The sequence below is a fragment of the Bubalus kerabau genome, chromosome 13 (genome assembly GCF_029407905.1).
Source record: "Bubalus kerabau isolate K-KA32 ecotype Philippines breed swamp buffalo chromosome 13, PCC_UOA_SB_1v2, whole genome shotgun sequence".
NCBI classification, from domain to species: domain Eukaryota; kingdom Metazoa; phylum Chordata; class Mammalia; order Artiodactyla; family Bovidae; genus Bubalus; species Bubalus kerabau.
In genome coordinates, this window is record NC_073636.1 from 18,872,901 (window position 1) to 18,894,790 (window position 21,890).

A 21,890-nucleotide genomic window follows, 5' to 3' on the forward strand; every position below is an offset into this window, starting at 1 on the left:
CTACTGACAGTAGATTTTAAATGTTCTCACCCAAGAAAGATATGGTAATTATGTGCCGTGATACAAATGTTACTAATACTCCAGTGGTAATTGTTTTGCAGTATAGTCAGTGCATCAGATCAACACTTTGTACACCTTAAACTCATATAATGTCATATGTCAGTTACATCCCAAGCTGGGGAAGGACGGAAAGGAAGGCCTTGTTTATGGTTTTAAGATATTGCTTGGTCAACACTGACAGTTCTCCAGAAAAAACAGCACATCTCAAAACAAGTACTCCTGAATAAATGCTGTGAAAAGGTATTTTATAACAACTTTCATCTTTTAAAATGTTTTGTGTAGGTTTTCCTTTCTCTCATATCTCAAGTGCAATGTATAAAATTCAACGTTTCATGTGTACAATAAACTATTATCATCACAAAAAGGAAAAAAAGGAGGAAGGTTGATGACTGTTGGTTTCTTCCTCATTGATATTTTCTGAATGATTTTGGAGAAGTAATTATAAATGATAAACACGATCATCCTATTCATTCATGCAACTATTAATAAAGGATAGAAATCATGTAGAAAGTAGCAATTTTTTCCCCTTCCTGGATTGTGTAGTAAAAAAGGAGGAAAATAGGAAAAGTGTGGATCATTTGACCCTCTTATAATTCCAAAAGAAGTCAACTAATAAAACTGAACCCTCATATGCTACATACCATAGCAGGATAGAGATGTAACTTTGTATCAGCCCTGGGAGTTGGGTATGGTAGTGTCCTTGGTTTGAGCAGTGGGAGAACCAAATATACTTTCTAAACCTGCAGATCTCTTTCACTTCCTTAGAATCCTGCCTGGCCTCAGATAACAAACATTTTAATTGCTGGTTGGGGTTGGAGAAAGAGGCTAGTTTAGCTAGTAAAAATATTGATTTTAACTACTATATTTAATTTTGTCAGACTACTTGTATGTAGTCTTATATGAGTATTCAAATGCCAAGAGTTTTGTCATGTGTAATTGTATCACAATGATTGGTTATTATCATAATTATTGATGCCCCATGTTCCTATGTAAGACTAAAATTACAGCATCTGTTTGAACAAAGGTTAAGCAGTTCTTACAGATTCACTCATTTCTTCATTCATTTCATCCTTCTGACGCCCATTCAACAAATGCTTTTCAGTCTCTAATATACTGGAGAAACAGATGGAGGTGCTGAGGGCATATTTGTGGTGTGATGTCCTCTTATCTCACAAAGCTCTCCTTGCAGTGAGAAAAAGAGACTCTGAAGGCAGTGAGTCTGGGCTGTAGTGGAGCATGGGAGGGAAGGACAGCTCTCAGGACACAGGTGTGCTGATTTCAGTGAATGAGAAGGAGCAGGCCTGGGAATAGCCAGAGGCAGAGGGAGCAGCCGGAGGCAGAGGGAGCAGCAACCTGAAATGGAAAAAAGGATGCGGGATCTGAAGGGGATGAGTGTGGCTGGGTTGCAATGAGCAGCTGGGAGAGGGGAAATGGTGGGGTTGGAGAGGAAGGCGGGTATTGAGGACTATCTTAAGCTACTAAATTCAATAGAAAGCCATTAAACTGTCAAACTGAGAGGTGACACAGAGAGGATAATTTTAGAAGGTGGATTTGGGAAGAATGCATTCTAGATGTGAGGAGTGAGGGCAAAGAAGATATATTGAGAATGATTTAAGAGTCTTAACTGGAGCAAGATGGGTATACAGAGGCTCCATTTCATTTACATGGGAGATGTCACAAGTGGAATAAGGGTTCAGGGTTGGGGAATCAGGGTTGGGGTCTTCTTCCTGTTGAGACGCTGAACTGCTTTTGCAATGCCTGTGAGACATCCAAACAGACATTGACATTGACCTACTTGACATCAGTAGGTCATTGGACATATAATTCTGAAGCTCAAGGGGAAGATCGTAGTTGGAGATATGAATTTGGAAATAGCTACTACATAGAATAGATGGTATCTAAAGGCATGTGACAAATAGTGTTTCCATGTGGCAAAGTTTGCAGTCATTCTAACCTGGTCACCTTTATTGGTTCCTCCAAGAGTGCACACTCTCATCTTATTGCTTGCCTTCACTGTGATAGAAAATACTAGTAACATTTTAATTAGAAATTAGTATTAAAATGTGGAAAAGAAACTCCTTAAATTCTTCTGAGTCAAAACGTTTGAATTAGAATAACTTTGGGTTTAGATATTGAGGAAAACAACTGAGTGTAAAAGGCTATAAAGAGACAGCTCAGGGAGATGACGCCTCAGACACAAGACTGGTAGTATTATTTCTGACACATGCACAGAAATGTGTGAATGCTGTAACCCATTTGATCTTAGATGGTCTGGACATGATTGCCTCCTAAGAAAGAGCTTATTTAATACAATAAAAGTACATAGTTAAAATCAGAAACTCACTTGGACTACCGGGATCCTATAATCTGTATCCTGTATTTCAGAATTTTGATAGTCCCTCCATTGAAATGCCCAATAGATTGCTTAATTTCTTATAAAATATTAAGCAACACTTCTTTTTAAGGGGATAGTCAAATGCTGACTGTTCTCAGGCATTTTGTTATTAGCAGTAGTGTGTAGTGTCGGCAGAGATTTCTCAGTTCTAGGAACTTGAGACTGAAGCCTAGCTGTGCTTACATTTTCTTTTTTTAATAACAGCATCATTTTCTTTAATTTAGCTCAGATGTGTTTTTTGAGCACCCATTCCATTCCAGGCAGAACTTGAGATATTGAAGGGAATAGACAAATGCTTACTTTTCACCATCCATTGTAAAACAGGAAGATGAAAGGTTCTAATCCTGTGTGCCATTTCTGACTTTCCCTCTTACAGAGCGGCAGCCTTAAGTAAAGATAATTCTACCTTCATTTGACATAGCAGATGATTGCTTTGTTTAGTATTGTCCCCATTAAAGTTCTTGTACTTGTATGATTTATCAGCTGTATATTCTGGTATAATCTAATGTTTGGTTATGTAGTTTTTACAGTTATGTAGTTTCTTTAATGATTGGTATATGTGTATTTTTAAAAACAATAATGTTACACCACTTGTTACAAAAATGAACTCTTAGGATTATGAGCTAAGTTTAAAAATATTGCCTTGACTACACTTCCTTTCAGTCCTTGGGTTAGGCTGTGTGTGTCCCAAAACATTGAGTTTTGTGGGAGACTCTAGTATTAACCATGCCAGGAGCATTCATTGTGTTGTGAATATTTGTGATTGAGTTCTCTGATTTTTCATCGTTCATTTCCCTCCTCCCACTCAAGCTTCATTCAGCTGGACTTGAGACAAGCTGAAGGTATGATGCTGCCTTTGGAAAGGACGTAAAACACCCTCCTCTCCTTTCTGGGGTAGAGGACAGGTATTCCAGACTCCTATTCATTTCTCCTGTGACTCTTTTGTCCTATACTTTTCTGGGTAAAAGTATTTGAGCATTGGATCGCTTCAGTTCTCATTCATTGGAAGAAGAGAATGTTCGAGGAGTTTAGAAAACAGTGTTTGCTAATTAAGAGGGCTCTGCCTTTGAAGTAGGGGTTGGGGCTCCGTCCTGTCCTGGCACCAGCTGTCTGTTTTGGCAAGGACTGAGTTAAAGAGACTTCTCTGAACCTGCTGTGTTTACTCACACCCTGCTGACTCCTAGGTGTGTTGTTACACCCTGTGTCACTCCTGACAACTACTTCTGGCCTGTTTAACTGGTGGAGGGTGTTTTCGTCTGGTGCAGAGGAAGCCGTGTGCTTGGTCTCCCTGCCCTATGCACAGCTCTCGTCTTCCTGGGGGCTTACATATATGGAAAGGGTTCTTTCCTGTGTTTCCCACCTGTCTCTCATTTGTTGCCCTTTCTAGAGGACTGTGCAAAACACAGGGCATATATCTGGGTTTGGGGGATCATTTTTTTTTTCCTGTGGTTAGTTTTGGAACCTGAGTCACTGTGGATTTTTGCCTTCTGATGGACTGAGATGGCAGACAGATTGACAAGGAAACCTGCGAAGAGATATTACTCCTTTTCTGGAACCTCTCGGAAAGATTCAGTGAAGGCCCTGAGGTTTTCAAGGTCATTGAACCTTAAAAGAGCCACTTCAGAAATCAGCAAAAGGCAGGTTGGTACAGAAATTTCTGATCCCTTCAAGTTTCCTTTGGAGTTGAAAGTAGTTGAAACTTTTGAGAAAAGCTTTGAAAATTTGATTTGAAAATTTAATTTGAAAATTCTTTCAAGGTTTCAAAAACATTGCTCTTTTCTGCGCCATCTGTCTGTTAATGGATGTGTATTATTTGTGTGTGTTCATTTATTACATGGGTTTAAATTATTCACTGTTACAACACAAAGTTGTCATGGTATCAGAAGATTCTGATTCCTAATATGAATTCTTCTCCTAAAAGTCTGTTTCAATGAAGACTCTCATAGTACCAAAACATCTCACTGAAAGGATTAGTTGACTTTTGTGCATAAACAAAATATTACACTGAATGCAAATTAGTGTTTATATACTTTCATAGGAATATTGTTCTATAGGACTATATGGAATTAAACTTAAAAAAATATTTTTTATATTAAATAATTGGAGGCTACTCCTTGGGACTATAAAAAAATGATAGGAAGCGATTCTGGCTGTGTGCTTTCTTGTTTAGTTTTCCTATCTATGTGTTATACTGTGACTTAACGGCTTTTAAAAGAATACATGTGTGCTGTGTGCTGTGCTGTGCTTAGTCGCTCAGTCGTGTCCACCTCTTTGTGACCCCATGAACTGTAGTCAGCCAAGCTTCTCTGTCCATAGGGATTCTCCAGGCAAGAATACTGGAGTGGGTTGCCATGACCTCCTATAGGGGATCTTCCCAATCCAGGGATCAAACCCAGGTCTCTTGCTTTGTAGGCGGATTCCAGGGAAGCCCAAAATAGTACATAGAATAGTACATAGAATTTTTAAAATAGTATTGTCTATTAGGATTGAAAACATTTCTCTTCTTAATGTTAATATTTTTGGAGCTCCCTTTCAGTTACCAAAGAACAGTAATAATTGAATAAAAAGTCAACTAACATCTCACATAGAATGTGATTTTCTTTTTACTTCATCATTTATTTTTGGACAAGGGCCCTGGGTTATGTGTGCCCTCCAGTGGTCTTTTGTAGAATGGTTATTTTTGAGCTCCATTAAGAAGCAGTGGTAATATCCACACCACTACTAGGGGAAGAATTGTGCTTTCAACATTACAGAGAAGTTATTCAGAACAACTTCCTTCATACAGTTCAGACCCAGCTCAAATATATGATATTTATTTGGATACTTTCTGAAGGATGTGTGTTTCGGAACATCTCTCAGTGGTTTGTAGGAGTGGACAGTGAAAACTCATGTTAGTTAGTATGTACCATCACTTTGATCTTTATTTTGGACCTGACTGCTAATATTGAGTAATTTTAATTTCTTCTTTTTCCCCTTCTTTTCCTTTTTACCATGAAGAACGTTGACATGTCAGATACGAATCAAGTCCAAGACATTCCAAATCACTAACCTATTTTCTCCGGCAGAAATCACAGCCATAGTAGATGTTTGTTGATTAGGGATTCTCAACAATCCTGATTTTTTTTTCTAGTTATTTATGCACAGATCAGTGTAATTTGAATTGCGGACACAGATTAAAACCTGTTTTTAAGAAATTAAACTTTCTACGTTGAGTGTACATAAAAGATGAGAAATTAATGAGGAAATCAAAGGCGCTGATTCACATGTCAGAATCTTTTCTCTACATCCTCGAGGAAGTACAGAGTTGAAAACTCTGCTTGAACTTGAGGGTGGGACCTGTGTGACAGCATTCTGTGCTTGAGAATTTCAACAGGAGCACCCTGTCTTGTCATTAACGACTCCACACATTGTTTACAGAAGTAGGGTGTTCACCTCCAGTTCTCCGCCAAAATCCAATTTGTCTAATTAAATTCTGCTGAGCATTCCTAACTTCCTGCCTGAAATGCATTCTAATTGCTTGTGGTTCCAGTGGTGGTAATAATAGTGATGGTGTTCTGCTCTGGTAAACATGTGTTTAAGTGATTACATTCCAACCTGTCGGGGAAGATGAGGTTACTTTTTCACGTTAAAGATGAAAAAGACTTGGTTTTTTGGAGGACTCACGGGGATGTCGGCTGTATTGGTGATGAGTTCAGATTCCTATGCAGAGTTCCTGGGTCATCTTATATGTACAGTTGGTGACACTCTTGACCAAGAAGGCACCTACCCTCCCCCCAAGGAAGACGCATCGCCTCCTCAGAACCTTGTTTCTCTCCTTGAAGCCAGTGTGTGAAATGTCAGCAGCCATATAATTTCAGATTCCTGCCTTGTTTTGCTTTAGGAAACGTTTCCATAGGTTTCAAAATCAGGGTTTTGTATACTTTTGGTTGTGGGTTGGGGGAGAGGGTAGTAATGATTAGGACAAGAGTGTAATACCTTTGAGACTTGTCAAGGGAATTAAGATCTCATATTAAGTGGAAAAAAACTAAGCAGAAATGTTGTATAGTGGACAGTTTACTGGGCTCACAAGGCAAAGCAGTTTAGTGTGTGTGGTTGAAAATCTGTCTCAGCAAAAACACAACCAAGGTTTTTGGAGTCAATGGTGAGAATTTGTGCATCCAGGATCTGTGTGTGGCCCAGCGTGTGGATTTCAGTCATTTGCTATGACACCATCATTTCTGTCAGTCATCTGTATGTCTCTGTCTCTATGCTGACTTACTTCTACTTCCTGATTATATAGAAAATCAGCATGTAGACTCAAAAGTCAGCAGAATGACACATTCTGCTTAATGATTAATGATGGAAGAACAAGGAAGCTAACTCAGAAAGTTAGATGGTTTCTTAATTCAACAAAAAGGAACTTTAAGAGCCTTAGGTTATATAGACATGTATTTTATCTGCTAAAGAGCCTTCATTTTTAAGTAGAAGGCAAAGACCTTAGAATAAAGTTGCCTTGGTCTTTTAGGGCCTGAAGGTAGTTATTTTGGATCCGTTTATTGGTTATCTTTAGGTACAAAGCAAAGGAAATTGCGTGGATTTTGTATTCAAACAGAGTAGAAAATTGTTTTATCTGTAGTGTGTGTGTGAAGATAACATGCTAAGTCTTTTTCCATGTTCTATTAAGAGTGACTTATAGAAGGATCACAGCTGGTCAAAGTGTAGCTCTGGTTGAATGAGGTTGTCTTCTTACACCAACCATTAACACACAGTGCCAGTGCTCACCAGTGAGAGACCGCAGTTATGTCCCGAGTAATATGACGTATAGCACTGTATTGTAAAACACTAAAACATATCCTTGTTCAGTGCTTTTTAGAAACTACTTTGAAAATATTTAACAATTAGGAATATGTAGCGGTTCTCTAATTCATAAAATGTAGCCACTTTTTTTTTTTTTTTTAAGAGGGAACGATTTAGAAATAGAATGTATATGTGTGGATAACTTGGAAGAATTTTTTGTTTTTGTTTTTTTGTTACCAGAATAGTTTTTCTAATCATAGCAGACAAGATAGTGCTGCTGATGTCACCCAGGTGGGAAGAAGTGTGTTCTTGATGAGTTTTGTGACATAGCTTTGCTGTGTACATAATAAAATGTCATCAAGTCTATTCTCTTTTACTCTTGTGTTGCAAAAGTTGTCTATTCTTGCTTTTCTCACAACCTCAATTAATGAGAAGCTCCTAAACTTAAATGCAATTCATGTTTTCAAGAATAGCTTATATATTTCTTAATATTAGGTTTAGCTTTACCCTGTGTAATTAGATGAACTGTGCAGATGGTATTGCACAAAGTATCAGTTTAAAAAATACAAACCTTTAGTATTTAATACCCTCATATTATTCTAGGGCGAATACATTTTCTTGTGAAAACATGCTGTCCCCAGATTGAGAGAGTTTTGATTCGGATTGAAGTAAGATGGCAACCTGCTCCAGTGTTCTTGCCTGGAGAATCCCAGGGACGGGGGAGCCTGGTGGGCTGCCGTCTATGGGGTCGCACAGAGTTGGACACGACTGAAGTGACTTAGCAGCAGCAGCAGCAAGTTCTCTTTAGTTATTTTTTGAGGGGTTTGTTCCAGCATTAATTGTACTCCTTAGTTATCTTTTGACATTTCTTGATTAGGTAGTTTGATCTAAAATAGCAGCCAAGTTAAAGTAGGCTGAGATAATTTTGAATTTAGGAATAGATTAATCCAGAGCTTTTAATACATAAAGGGAAGTGAAATAAATGCATGTAGGTGTTAATGATGAATTGTATCATCCTTGAGGTGAGCAAAGGAAGACTGCTGAACAGTGAACTGCTAAAAGAATCAAACGGGGCCAGGGTCTTTCAGATCAGATCAGACGCTCAGTCGTGTCTGACTCTTTGCAACCCCATGAATCGCAGCACGCCAGGCCTCCCTCTCCAACACCAACTCCCGGAGTTCACTGAGACTCACGTCCATCGAGTCAGTGATGCCATCCAGCCATCTCATCCTCTGTCGTCCCCTTCTCCTCTTGCCCCCAATCCCTCCCAGCATCAGTCTTTTCCAGTGAGTCAACTCTTCACATGAGGTGGCCAAAGTACTAGAGTTTCAGCTTTAGCATCATTCCTTCCAAAGAAATCCCAGGGCTGATCTCCTTTAGGATGGACTGGTTGGATCTCCTTGCAGTCCAAGGGGCTCTCAAGAGTCTTCTCCAACACCACAGTTCAAAAGCATCAATTCTTCGGCGCTCAGCCTTCTTCACAGTCCAACTCTCACATCCATACATGACCACTGGAAAAACCATAGCCTTGACTAGACGGACCTTTGTTGGCAAAGTAATGTCTCTGCTTTTGAATATGCTATCTAGGTTGGTCGTAACTTTCCTTCCAAGGAGTAAGCGTCTTTTAATTTCATGGCTGCAGTCACCATCTACAGTGATTTTGGAGCCCAGAAAAATAAAGTCTGACACTGTTTCCACTGTTTCCCCATCTATTTCCCATGAAGTGACGGGACCAGATGCCATGATCTTCGTTTTCTGAATGTTGAACTTTAAGCCAACTTTTTCACTCTCCACTTTCACTTTCATCAACAGACTTTTTAGTTCCTCTTCACTTTCTGCCATAAGGGTGGTGTCATCTGCATATCGGAGGTTATTGATATTTCTCCCGGCAATCTTGATTCCAGCTTGTGTTTCTTCCAGTCCAGCGTTTCTCGTGATGTACTCTGCATAGAAGTTAAATAATCAGGGTGACAATATACAGCCTTGACGTACTCCTTTTCCTATTTGGAACCAGTCTGATGTTCCATGTCCAGTTCTAACTGTTGCTTCCTGATCTGCATACAGATTTCTCAAGAGGCAGGTCAGGTGACCAGGGTCTTTAGCTTCTCTTATTCTACACCCCTTTCTGTAGTTAGCATCTCACCAGGTCACGTGTGTTAGTTGCTTAGTCCTGTCTGATTCTCTGTGACCCCGTGGACTGTAGCCCGCCAGGCTCCTCTGTCCATGGAATTCTCTAGGCAAGAATCCTGGAGTGGCTTGCCATTCCCTTCTCCAGGGGATTTTCCTGACCCAGGGATCGTACCCAGATCTTCTGCATTACAGGTAGAGTCCTTACCACCTGAGCCCCCAGGGAAGTCCTCACCACATCATAATACCAGCCCAAGCAGGCCTTGGTGACCAAGAAAGAAGGACCAGCATGAAATGTGGCTCATTTTGAGTAAAAAATTAAGGCCATGTAGTTGGAGGATGTATGTTCTTTCAAAAGGCAGCAGCTCTTACATAAGGAGTGTCTTCAAACAGGGTGGAAGCAATGCAGCCCATCCATGCAGTGGATATGATTTATATTTTATGTGCTGTTGGTTATACATGTTCCCAAGGAGAAGTCCTCTCTGTCGGATTAAAATGAATGGTTGTTCCTGCCGCGTGGGACCTGTGGTTGCCTGGTGAGAGTGACTGGGTTCTCGGCTGGTGGTAAATTCCTTGTTTACCTTTTTGGGCTGTGAACTAAATGTACTGTAATTTATGTTAATTTGTGCTTTTAAAAGTCTTCAATTTTGTACTTGATCATAAGGGCGGGTAACAAAGATGAAGTGCGCATGAATAACAGTGTTCCTGGGGAAAGGGAGAGTGGTTAACCTTTTGAATCAGAGTCATAGGTAAATAAACTCAGCTTTTTTTAAAGTGATATATCGATTTTCAAGCTGTGTCTTTAAAACCACAAAATGAGTTGATTTTGAAATTTGCGACCTGTTTCTCTGTCCCTTAGGGACTCTGCTCCTGAGTTCTTAAGCCTTACAGCTTGTGTGGCTCTTTGTAACAGCTGGAACGACTGACATTCATTTTCAAACAATCAGTTCTCTCTTATTTGGAAACACATATAATCATATTTTGGCAAGCATTTTTCCATTCCAGTTTCTCCTAACCCTGATGTTTTAGTGTCTCTTGCAGCCATGTTAACACTGGCTCTTAGTTTTAAAATTTTTTTGAATTTAATTTTCACATGAAGCTTGAAATACATATTACTATGATGCAAAGAGTAAAACAATTTTTAAATGTTTTTTAGGACTGTGTTCTAACTATCAAGAGCCAAACAAACTTTCAAGGTTTTTTTCGGTTTTTTTTTTTTTTTTTTTTTTTTAGTTTTTTGAAGTTTATGGAGGAGTTCAGTTCAGTCGCTTAGTCATGTCCAACTTTTTGCAACCCCATGAACCGCAGCACGCCAGGCCTCCCTGTCCATCACCAGCTCCCGGAGTCTACCCAAACCCATGTCCATTCAATCGGTGATTCCATCCAACCATCTCATCCTCTGTCGTCCCCTTCTCCTCCTGCCCCCAATCCCTCCCAGCATCAGAGTCTTTTCCAATGAGTCAACTCTTCTCATGAGGTGGCCAAAGTATTAGAGTTTCGGCTTCAACATCAGTCCTTCCAATGAACACCCAGGACTGATCTCCTTTAGGAAGGACTGGTTGGATCTCCTTGCAGTCCAAGGGGCTCTCAAGAATCTTCTCCAACACCACAGTTCAAAAGCATCAATTCTTCAGCGTTCAGCTTTCTTTATAGTCCAACTCTCACATCCGTACATGACTACTGGAAAAACCATAGCCTTGACTAGACAGACCTTTGTTGGCAGAGTAATGTCTCTGCTTTTTAATATGCTATCTAGGTTGGTCATAGCTTTCCTTCCAAGGAGTAAGCGTCTTTTAATTTCATGGCTGCAGTCACCATCTGCAGTGATTTTGGAGCCCAGAAAAATAAAGTCTGACACTGTTTCCCCATCTATTTCCCATGAAGTGATGGGACCGGAATGCATGATCTTCATTTTCTGAATGTTGAGCTTTAAGCCAACTTTTTCACTCTCCTCTTTCACTTTCATCCAGAGGCTCTTTAGTTCTTCTTCACTTTCTGCCATAAGGGTAGTGTCATCTGCATATCTGAGGTTATTGGTATTTCTCCCGGCAATCTTGATTCCAGCTTGTGTTTCTTCCAGTCCAGCATTTCTCATGATGTACTCTGCATAGAAGTTAAATAAACAGGGTGACAATATACAGCCTTGACATACTCCTTTTCCTATTTGGAACCAGTCTGTTGTTCCATGTCCAGTTCTAACTGTTGCTTCCTCACCTGCATACAGATTTCTCAGGAGGCAGGTCAGGTGGTCTGGTATTCCCATCTCTTTCAGAATTTTCCACAGTTTATTGTGATCCACACAGTCAAAGGCTTTGGCATAGTCAATAAAGCAGAAATAGATGTTTTTCTGGAACTCTCTTGCTTTTTCGATGATCCAGCGGATGTTGGCAATTTGATCTCTGGGTCCTCTGCCTTTTCTAAAACCAGCTTGAACATCTGGAAGTTCACGGTTCACGTATTGCTGAAGCCTGGCTTGGAGAATTTTGAGCATTACTTTACTAGAGTGTGAGATGAGTGCAATTGTGCGGTAGTTTGAGCATTCTTTGGCATTGCCTTTCTTTGGGATTGGAATGAAAACTGACCTTTTCCAGTCCTGTGGCCACTGCTGAGTTTTCCAAATTTGCTGGCATATTGAGTGCAGCACTTTCACAGCATCATCTTTCAGGATTTGAAATAGCTCAACTGGAATTCCATCACCTTCACTAGCTTTGTTCATAGTGATGCTTCCTAAGGCCCACTTGACTTCACATTCCAGGATGTCTGGCTTTAGGTGAGTGATCACACCATCGTGGTTATCTAGGTCATGAAGATCTTTTTTGTATCTTCTGTGTATTCTTTCCACCTCTTCTTAATATCTTCTGCTTCTGTTAGGTCCATATCATTTCTGTCCTTTATTGAGCCCATCTTTGCATAAAATATTCCCTTGGTATCTCTAATTTTCTTAAAGAGATCTCTAGTCTTTCCCATTCTATTGTTTTCCTCTATTTCTTTATATTGATTGCTGAAGAAGGCTTTCTTATCTCTCCTTGCTGTTCTTTGGAACTCTGCATTCAAATGGGTGTATCCTTCCTTTTCCCCTTTGCTTTTCACTTACCTTCTTTTCACAGCTATTTGTAAGGCCTCCTCAGACAGCTATTTTGCTCTTTTGCATTTGTTTTCCTTGGGGATGGTCTTGATTCCTGCCTTCTGTACAATGTCACGAACCTCCGTCCATAGTTCATCAGGCACTCTGTCTATCAGATCTAGTCCCTTAAATCTATTTCTCACTTCCACTGTATAATCATAAAGGATTTGATTTACGTCATATCTGAGTGGTCTAGTGGTTTTCTCCACTTTCTTCAATTTCAGTCTGAATTTGGCAATAAGGAGTTCATGATCTGAGCCTCAGTCAGCTCCCAGTCTTGTTCTTGCTGACTGTATAGAGCTTCTCCATCTTTGTCTGCAAAGAATATAATCAATCTGATTTTGGTGTGCATGGGATTAATGCATTGTTTGAGGAAATGGTTTGAAATTCTAATTCACGCTGTTTTAAAGTTTGATTTGTGGGATATCACTTTATTTTTCCTTATTGAAATTGGCATTTCTATACAATTTGAATATCTGATGATACATTTGGATATTCCTTGATTCAAAACTATTTCTTAAATGCAAAAGCAGTGGTCTGGCCTTATCATACAACTTACCCTTTCATTGAAGCCATGATTTTAACAGAAATAAAACTCTTAGCTGCTTTAAATTGAAGACCATCTGAGGAGTTTAGACATCTTAGGTAAAATGTGTGTATTTTTTTTTTTAATAACATGATGCTGATCTTGCTGCTGCTGCTAAGTCTCTTCAGTCGTGTCCGACTCTGTGCGACCCCATAGACGGCAGCCCACCAGGCTCCCCCATCCCTGGGATTCTCCAGGCAAGAGCACTGGAGTGGGTTGCCATTTCCTTCTCCAATGCATGAACGTGAAAAGTGAAAGTGAAGTCACTCAGTCCTGTCCGACTCTTTGAGACCCCATGGACTTCAGCCTACCAGGCCGCTCCATCCATGGGATTTGCCAGGCAAGAGTACTGGAGTGGGGTGCCACTGCCTTCTCCGGATGCTGATCTTGGGAACACTCAAATCACCAAGATGTGGGAAAACTGGCATTTTTGTCAAAGGATCCTATTTCTTTTCATTCATTCTAGACTAGCACCTCCTTTTCTTACAATGATAGTTACATTAGTAAATATATTATTTCGTAAATAAAACAAATCCTTTAACTTTTCAAGTGTTTAAAAAAAGCAATTTTATACTTAAGCCAGACTTGAGGAAAAGCACAAAGTTTACCAGCTTACATTTTTTTACTCCCAACACCTCAAGCTCCCGTTCTGTGCACAAGACTATTCTGGTTGCAGTGAAAGTGCTTCTTAACCTTGTACACCTGGTTGAACCTTCTGGAATTGTGTTCTCTCTCTTTGCAGAGAGTAAAAATAAGTAAAATCACTATTGTTTACTACTGTATATATGTGCTAAGTCACTTTAGTTGTGTCTGACTCTTTGCGACCCTATGGACTATAGCCTGCCAGGCTCGTCTATTTATGGAATTCTCAGGCAAGAATACTGGAGTGGGTTGCCATGCCCTCCTCCAGGGAATCTTCCTGACCCAGGGATTGAACCCGTATTTCCTGCAGCTCCTGCATTGCAGGTGAATTCTTTACCACTGAGTCATGGGGGATGCCCTTGTTTACTACTTACCTGCCCCAAATCTACTCTGGCTCATGGATATGTGGTTCTGTCACATTTAAGGTATTTCAATGAACTCAACTCCTAATAATTATCCCAGTATTATGGGAATTCCCCTCCCACCTTCTCTGTCTCCCATATTTTCATCTCTGTATTCTCAACCTAGAACAATGCCTGACACATAGGAAGTGCTCAAATATTTGTTGAATGAATCAGAATAGAGATATTGCCCAAAGTATCTTTGCTTTGAGAAGGCCTGATCGTGTGAATACATTTTTTGCTTTTTCTTTTGCTTGTCTAATTAAATATTTGCCATTGGCTTCAAATATAAGTACAAAGAAGGCTCTGGAGACATTTATATTGTGTGCATTTACAGTGAAGTCAAGTTTTTATGCCGGTGGAAATGGACTTTTTTTTTATTACGACCAAGAAATTGACCCGAGTTGTGGTTTGTCTGGGCCTGTCCTGGTCTTTGTTGTTTTCACTTGTCTTTTTAGGCTGAGAACAGGTAGTGGTTACTCTTCCACCCACATTCTACCTTAGTCACTGCAGGCTACTGGTGAAAACCCATGTCCGTCATCAGCTCATCCGGGAAGGTAAGGGACCAAGGAGAGATGTGGCACATGGCTGTGCGGTACCTCCTTCCTCCCTGGGTTTTTGGAAAATCCATCCATTGGATTTTTCTGTTATGACCTTAGAACAGTGAAGCAGCAGGCAGTTTCTCCTTCAGGCCTTAAAAATAAGGATGGAACTTACGATAGTAAAGCTTGTTATAATTACTTTTAACAAAGTCATCACAGTATAATAAACATTTCCTGTGGAATTTAAGAATAAACATTAGCTACGGTGGCTACTATTTACATTTGGCTTAATTTACCAAGACCAAGTCTACCTTGGCTGGGCATTCAGCTGTCAGTCATTGGGTGCCTGCATCTGGACTGGGCTCGAAAGGGGAGCACTCTGGCTTTGTCCCACGACAGCCACGTGTGAGCACTTTGATGCTTAGAATTCTCTACTGCAAACATTTCTCCAATATGCTAGATACAAAACCATTTAAAATCAGTGTGCATTTTTCAGTGCTAAAGGCTGGCCGATAAAAACATCTCTTTGCATAATGTTCTTTTGACTCAGAGGAATAAAGTGAGCGCGCTGTGGCCCCAGACTGTCGTGCTGCTGTTGTGCAGCCACAGAGGATGCTGTTGTGGGGGCCGGTGGTCTCAGCACCACTGCTTGCTCTGGATGTCGATCAGTATGTCTTGAGGAACTATGGAATGACGCTTGGAATACAATCCATTCTTTCCTTAGACATCAAATTCTAATTTCTGGCATTGTGTAAACAGAAAGTTTGCATCTTCCAGCTGATTGGCCCTTGTTGAGTGGTTCATTTTAGTGTTTTGGATTTTTTTCTTGAATTTCCAAACCAGTTTCTCAACTTGTGTGTCAATAATTATGTTATAATTTACCTTAGCGTGTTTCTGAAAGACTGGAGCAGATATTTTGGTTGTTGGATATGCATATCAAGGTCAGTTATCAAATTAGGTCCAAACAAGGTCTTGTTCAAAACATCCATCTTTAGTTTCTGGAACTCCTAATCCTGTATGATGTGTACATGTGCTACTCTCATTCTTCCTGCCTTTAACAATGAGGAGGAGGTAATCAAGCCCAGCGGCAGAACAAGAAATGAGGAGCCCTCACTGGACAGATGGTAGGAGGTGAATAGGACAAACCTGAGTATTTGAAGTTTAGAGTCTTGTTGAGCGATTCCTATAGCACCATCTAGAGTCTGCGAGTGATACTGTGTTAGCTCCTGTTCGCCAGCACCAGGCTTTCCCCTGGCTTTGACGAAACCAGAGGTTGAGATTCTTAGATCCTTTGTGTTGTGTTGGGAACCAAAAGCAGCAAGTCAGCAGCAATTTCTTGCTCCTTGATTAGCCGCATAACTAGTCAATATACATTGCATGAATACACATGCTATGGTTTAAAAAATAATTTATGCCTCAGTAATATATTTCCTATATTTAAACTGGGGTTTTTTGAGGATTGACTTTTATTTAGAAGTAAATTAGGTAATTCATAAGAATCTCTACTATAGTGTCATTATTCTCTAGCTTATTTGAATTGCTATACCTGTTTCGATAAAGACAATCTAGCAATCTTTATTATTAATAACTTGTACAGATTGTATTAAAACAGAGAACTTCTCCAGACAAGTTTTCTTCTTACTTAAAAGATATGATTTTCCTGGTAGTTGTGGTTTTACTTACGTTGTGTCCCTGTTTAATGGGATGCCTTTGTAGAAAGGTGCTTATTCTATCTTATAGGCTATCTATCCTTCTATCTAAGACACACATGTAAACATGTACGTACTTTGTTAAGCATTTCTGAACTGCCTGCAGATTCTGTGTAAGCTGTTACAGAGAGTGGGACAGAGTGTGCTTGAGAACCCAGAAGTCTTTAGAAAGAGGTATTTAATATTTTGCACAGAAAGACTTGCTTAGGATGAGCCTCTTAATAGCCTTGTCTAGGATGATGGACGGAGAAGGCGATGGCACCCCACTCCAGTACTCTTGCCTAGAAAATCCCATGGACGGAGGGGCCTGGTGGGCTGCAATCCATGGGGTCGCTAGGAGTTGGACACGACTGAGTGACTTCACTTTCACTTTTCACTTTCATGCATTGGAGAAGGAAATGGCAACCCACTCCAGTGTTCTTGCCTGGAGAATCCCAGGGACGGGGGAGCCTAGTGGGCTGCCGTCTATGGGGTCGCACAGAGTCGGACACGACTGAAGCAACTTAGCAGCAGCAGCAGCAGGATGATGGAAGCAGTGGCCACTAATTTGACTAACAAACAGGTTCTGATTGCATTTGCTGTTGATACTGACATTGACATAAATATATTAAAAGCACTCTTTCTGGAAAAAAAAAGTAGAATGTGGAGCGTTTTGTGGATGAATAGGATGACACAGTGTCTTTAAAACATTTGCCATGCGTGGTGCCTCCCAGGCCAGGTGGGTCACACACAACAGCCCACCTCGTGTGTTACGTGTGCCTGCTTGTCACATCAGTATTTGCCTATAACCAAGTGTCTGGAAGTAGAAAGGGGGTGTGTTTTGAGGCTGAGGAAAGCTGATCATACCGTTCTTGGGGTTCTCAAGGCAAGAATGCTTAAGTGATTTACCATTCTCTTCTCCAGTGGACCAAGTTTTGACAGAGGTATGACCAACCTATACAGTGTGTTAAAAAGCAGAGACATCACTTTGCTGACAAAGGTCTGAATAGTCAAAGCTATGGTTTTTCCAGTAGTCATGTATGGATGTGAGAGTTGGACCATAAAGAAGGCTGAGTGCTAAAGAATTGATGCTTTTGAACTGTGCTGTTGGAGAAGACTCTTGAGAGTCCCTTGGATTGCAAGGAGATCAAACCAGGCAATCCAAAAGGAAATCAACCTCAAAATATGCATTGGAAGGAGTGATTCTGAAGCTCCAACCCTTTGGCCCCCTGATGCAAAGAGCTGACTCACTGGAAAAGACCCTGATGCTGGCAAATATTGAGGGTGGGAAGAGAAGGGGGTGACAGGATGAGATGGTTGGATGGCATCACTGACGCAATGAACATAAATTTGAGCAAACTCCGGGAGATAGTGAAGGACAGAGAAGCCTGGTGTGCTGCAGTCGATGGGGTCACAAAGAGTCAGACACGACTGAGTGACTGAACAATAACAAAAGCTGATCTTGGAGAGAGAAAGGGCCACCCTTTCAGCCAACCTCAGATGTCAGCTTAGCCTGCTTTAGAGAAATTGATCACTGGTCCCATGACATGTGTACCTCCAGGAAGGTGGGGGGCATGGCTCTCTGCCTGCACATTTTAGGGACTGAGATCCGAGGAGCAAGATCTGTCTCTCTTCCTAAGGGTGTGCGATATTTTCAGGAGGTGCGCCCCTTTCTGTGCACAACTCCCTCGGTGAGGGGGCACCTTAAGGCATCACTGACTGTGCCAACCCTTCCCTCCCCTGAAGGGCTTACCTGAAGGTCAAGGGCTCTTGTCCGTGTCTCTCTTTCCACTGCAGCAAAGTTCACTGACCCTGAGCTCTGCAAAGTCATGGTGATAACAACTCTCCTTCTGTGGTTCTTTCCTCTGTGTCACTGAACTTGGATGAAGGCCTGTGGACCACAACCCAGGCCCAGTTTGGGTTACAGATGAATAAATAGATCCCGTCCATTGTTTTTTCTTTCCCCTTTATTTTATGCAAAAGTGATGCTTAATTGTTGTCACCTACTTTCCTGACCTCCATAGAAAGGGTTTGTCTCAGTTTCTCTGCCATGACCCTCAAGCCCTCCTTTGACTAGATGTGAGCAGTTTGGGAAAAACCACAGGTCCTTTATCAGGCCACTTCAGGGAAAAAAAGGTTTGCATATTTGCTGAATGGATGTCCCAGGTTCCTTTATTCGTTCGTTTTAGGATGTTTGCAAGTAAGTTTTATTTCCTAAGAAGTTGTTGCTTTATTAGTTACAGAAGAACTAGCTTTGTCAGCTTGTTGGGTAAAGGAGATGCATCTTTTCTGTCTCTTGTTTCTCAGGGAGAATAGCTGCAGCTTCAATTAAGAAGTACTTTTGGACTTGAGGTGTCCAGTGTGACCCGAAGGGCTGTATTATGTGTAAAGATGAAAGCATATTTGTTTGACCAAATTATTTCTGTCAGTCCAGTTAGTTATAATCCTAGCCCTTCTGCCACAGGTAAGAAGGGGCTTTTGGTAGATAATTTAATGTGTGAAAGAACGTCTATTAGTTCCTTGTTGACGGGGTCAGCAGGGTCCGCTCTTATACACCAGCACAGAATACGAGGGCAGATTGGGCTATAGCATCTACCACTGCAAAAGTGGCTTAGAACATTCAGCTAGAGCACCATGCTTCCGTGCCGTGTTTTTTTTATTTTATTTTATTTTTTTTTAAATTTTATTTTATTTTAAAACTTTACATAATTGTATTAGTTTTGCCAAATATCAAAATGAACCGTGCCGTGTTTTAAAGTAACTTTCCCATCTGGACAGAACTGAGGCTGGCTGTGTTGCCCGGTTCAGTTCCTAAGTTCTTGCTGCCGGCGGCGCTACCCTGGGTGCTGACTGGGGCTCACAGGAGTCTGGTCAGGCTGGTTCAGCCGCAGAAAGCCTGCTGCACCCGCACGTGGGAACCCGAGGCTGTCTATCCGTGTGTGCACTGCTGCGTCCTGGGGTCAGTGAGAGAATGGCAGTCTTCATCCCCGCGTGTGTCTTCACTGTGCCCTTTTCAGCTGTGACTTCCAGTGGCTCTGCGCTCGGGGCCCACCCCGCACAGTGCCCCCTCTACAGGGCTGGGGGAGCACGCTGTGCACCCTGTGTACGTGGCAGCCTTGTGCACAGTCGTGCACTCCTCCGCGGATGCTCCTCAGAAAACACTGCCACGTTTAAAATGTCCTTTATGTTCTACAGTTTTAATCTAAGTTTTAAATGGTCTGTCTTTTCAGAAAAAGAAACGTGCAGTGCAGGCATTTATGTGGATACTGTATGTGATTCAACCAAACTTCTGTTCCATGAGATGCCTTCATTAAAACAAAAGACTTTTAGAAAATTAGTTTCAAATTTGAAATGAAAGAGGATTTTTATAATTATAAAAATTTCAAACACTGGAAGGAAGTTTAGAAATAAATGTTTATCAGGCTTCCTCCTTTGGGGAAAGAACCTCAGGCCCAGGTGGTGTGTTGGAGGCAGGACTTGCCTCAGGCCAGGGTCTCCTGGGTCCTCACTCCTTAAAACCCACCTCCTTTTTCGAGTTTGCTTCCTGAGGGTGTAGTCCACACCCAGGCTGTGTGTGCTTTTGCTTTGCAAGAAAGTTTTCTATTAAAGTGGATTTTGTGTGTGAATTCTAACCAATAAAGTCATACACATTAAATAACAAATACTTTGAAAATAAAATAATGTCATGTATAAATTTAACACTTATCCTGTGCCAGGCATAACTATAAGGACTTTTTAACAAACATGATGCACACCATCTGTGAGCAGGTTCTGGTATCTTCTCCATTTCTTCTCCGTGGGTGAGGACACCGCGGCACTGATAGCCGTTCTCTCCCACAGTACGTTATTGATCAGCCCCGACCAGGGCACTAAGTGCTGCACTGCATGTCTTGTGTGTCTGCTCCCTGCCGCTGGTGCTGGAGGAAGTCGAGAAGGGAGGATGGAGAGGAGGTGCCTGGCTTTTCCTGTTTGCTCTTCCTGTCAGCATTGCCCAGCCAGGGCAATTCAGTGGTAACTGATTCTAGTTTTCAGCTCTTTTTCTGGAAGCCCCAGAACCATCCCAGGAGGCAGCAGCCAGGTTTCCCTCTCAGATGCCCCAGCACGCGCTCTGCTGTGAGCTTCCTCTGAGCTCCCAGGGGCCAGCCCACCCTGCTGTGTCCTTGTTCCATGAAAGTCCTCCACTAAGTGCCCTACATCCCAGCCCCAGCAGGAAGCACCCTCTGCTGTGGCCTCGGTACCTGCTGCCCAGGACCTTCCTCCAAGGCTCTTGGTTCTGCGAACCCCTGTCTCCCTCCTCCTCTGCTATTCCCAGCTCCAAGCTCACCTGTTTACCCTTCCTTATACTCTCTGTTGTGACTTCTGTTTTCCTTACTGGACCCTGATTGCTCTTTTGGCATATATTAAATAATATTCAGGATTAAGCATATTAGCTCATAAAATAATTTTGGTGAACTTATCCTAAGAAATATTGTAATTTAAACCAGTATCTAATTATGAATTAGTACTAGTATTTATTTTCAAATATTTGCCAAAGGATATAAAACCCAAACCATCTTTTTTAAAAAATGGAATGATTCCTTTACTGAGCTCCAAAAAAGTTAAAATGAGGCTGGAAGAAAGTAGGAGATAGTTCTCAATTATTAATTAGTGAAAATCTGTGGCTTTTGGGAAAGCTGCTGATCCAGTTAGAATAAACAAATATCAGTTGATTTTAATGAACTCCAGCTGGACCTAAAGAAAATTATTTCATCAAATGAATTTCAAATTTCATGATCTTTGGTCACAAACCTCTATGTTTATTCCTTTCTCATCATCCTCTATTTAAGGAAGCATGACGCGGTGCTTGAAAGTGTGTGTGTGTGTGTGCTTGTTCTGGCTTTTCTTATTTGTGCCTTTGCCAAGACTCTAAAAGACCCGGTCACTGTAGTAAAAGTTTAGGGTCCAAGTTTGCATCTGAACATAATTCCTTGTGGAGTAAAAAGTAGAGCTGTGACAGCTTGGTTCTTCCCCCTCAGGCATAGTTTGGAATGTTTAATAAAAGGATGTTTCTTCACACCGAGTTTCCATCAAGCTTGCATGCATGCCTTAGCTTGGTGCTTTTGCAATTTTTATGTAGCATCTGTTCCCCAATCCGAGGGCGCTAACAAGACCTTAATACAGATAGCAGTCAAGACAGCAGGGAGCTGCCCCTGTCGGCTTCTGACTCCTCCTGTGTCTTGAGTTATTATTCATAACGTAAACTCTCTCCCGGTTCCCAGCATGTACATAATTAATGGAAGAGACTATCCCAGGAAGTTTAGCAGCCACAAGTAGGTCACCATTACCAGATGTTTAATTATTGTCATTAGAAAGCATTTGGAAATACCTGGTGAGCTTTCTAAAAGCATAACAATAAGCAAATCCCTTTGGATTTTGATGGATTGGTTCTTCTGTGTTGAACGATGATTAAAGTGATTACAGGCACAATGCTGGAGCCTTCCTCTGAATATCTTCATCAAAAAGAGGTAATAATTATGCTTCACTCAATGTGAGATGCACGCCATCTTCCT

The 21,890-nt window shown here is 41.2% G+C and overlaps 1 protein-coding gene across 40 annotated transcripts in view; it reads left to right on the top strand.

Annotated features, from left to right (window-relative positions):
- The window catches only part of PARD3 (par-3 family cell polarity regulator), a 579,492-nt gene that overhangs the window by 100,927 nt on the left and 456,675 nt on the right, over positions 1 to 21,890 (top strand). The window contains exon 1 of one of the 40 annotated variants that reach the window (XM_055543715.1): positions 19,694 to 20,292. The exons of the other annotated variants lie outside the window; for them this stretch is intronic. Within the exon in view, the coding sequence (XP_055399690.1) occupies positions 20,227 to 20,292 (66 nt within the window). The 5' untranslated portion in view covers positions 19,694 to 20,226. Of the gene's footprint in view, positions 1 to 19,693; positions 20,293 to 21,890 lie in introns of those variants that run through there. 40 annotated transcript variants of the gene reach the window in all.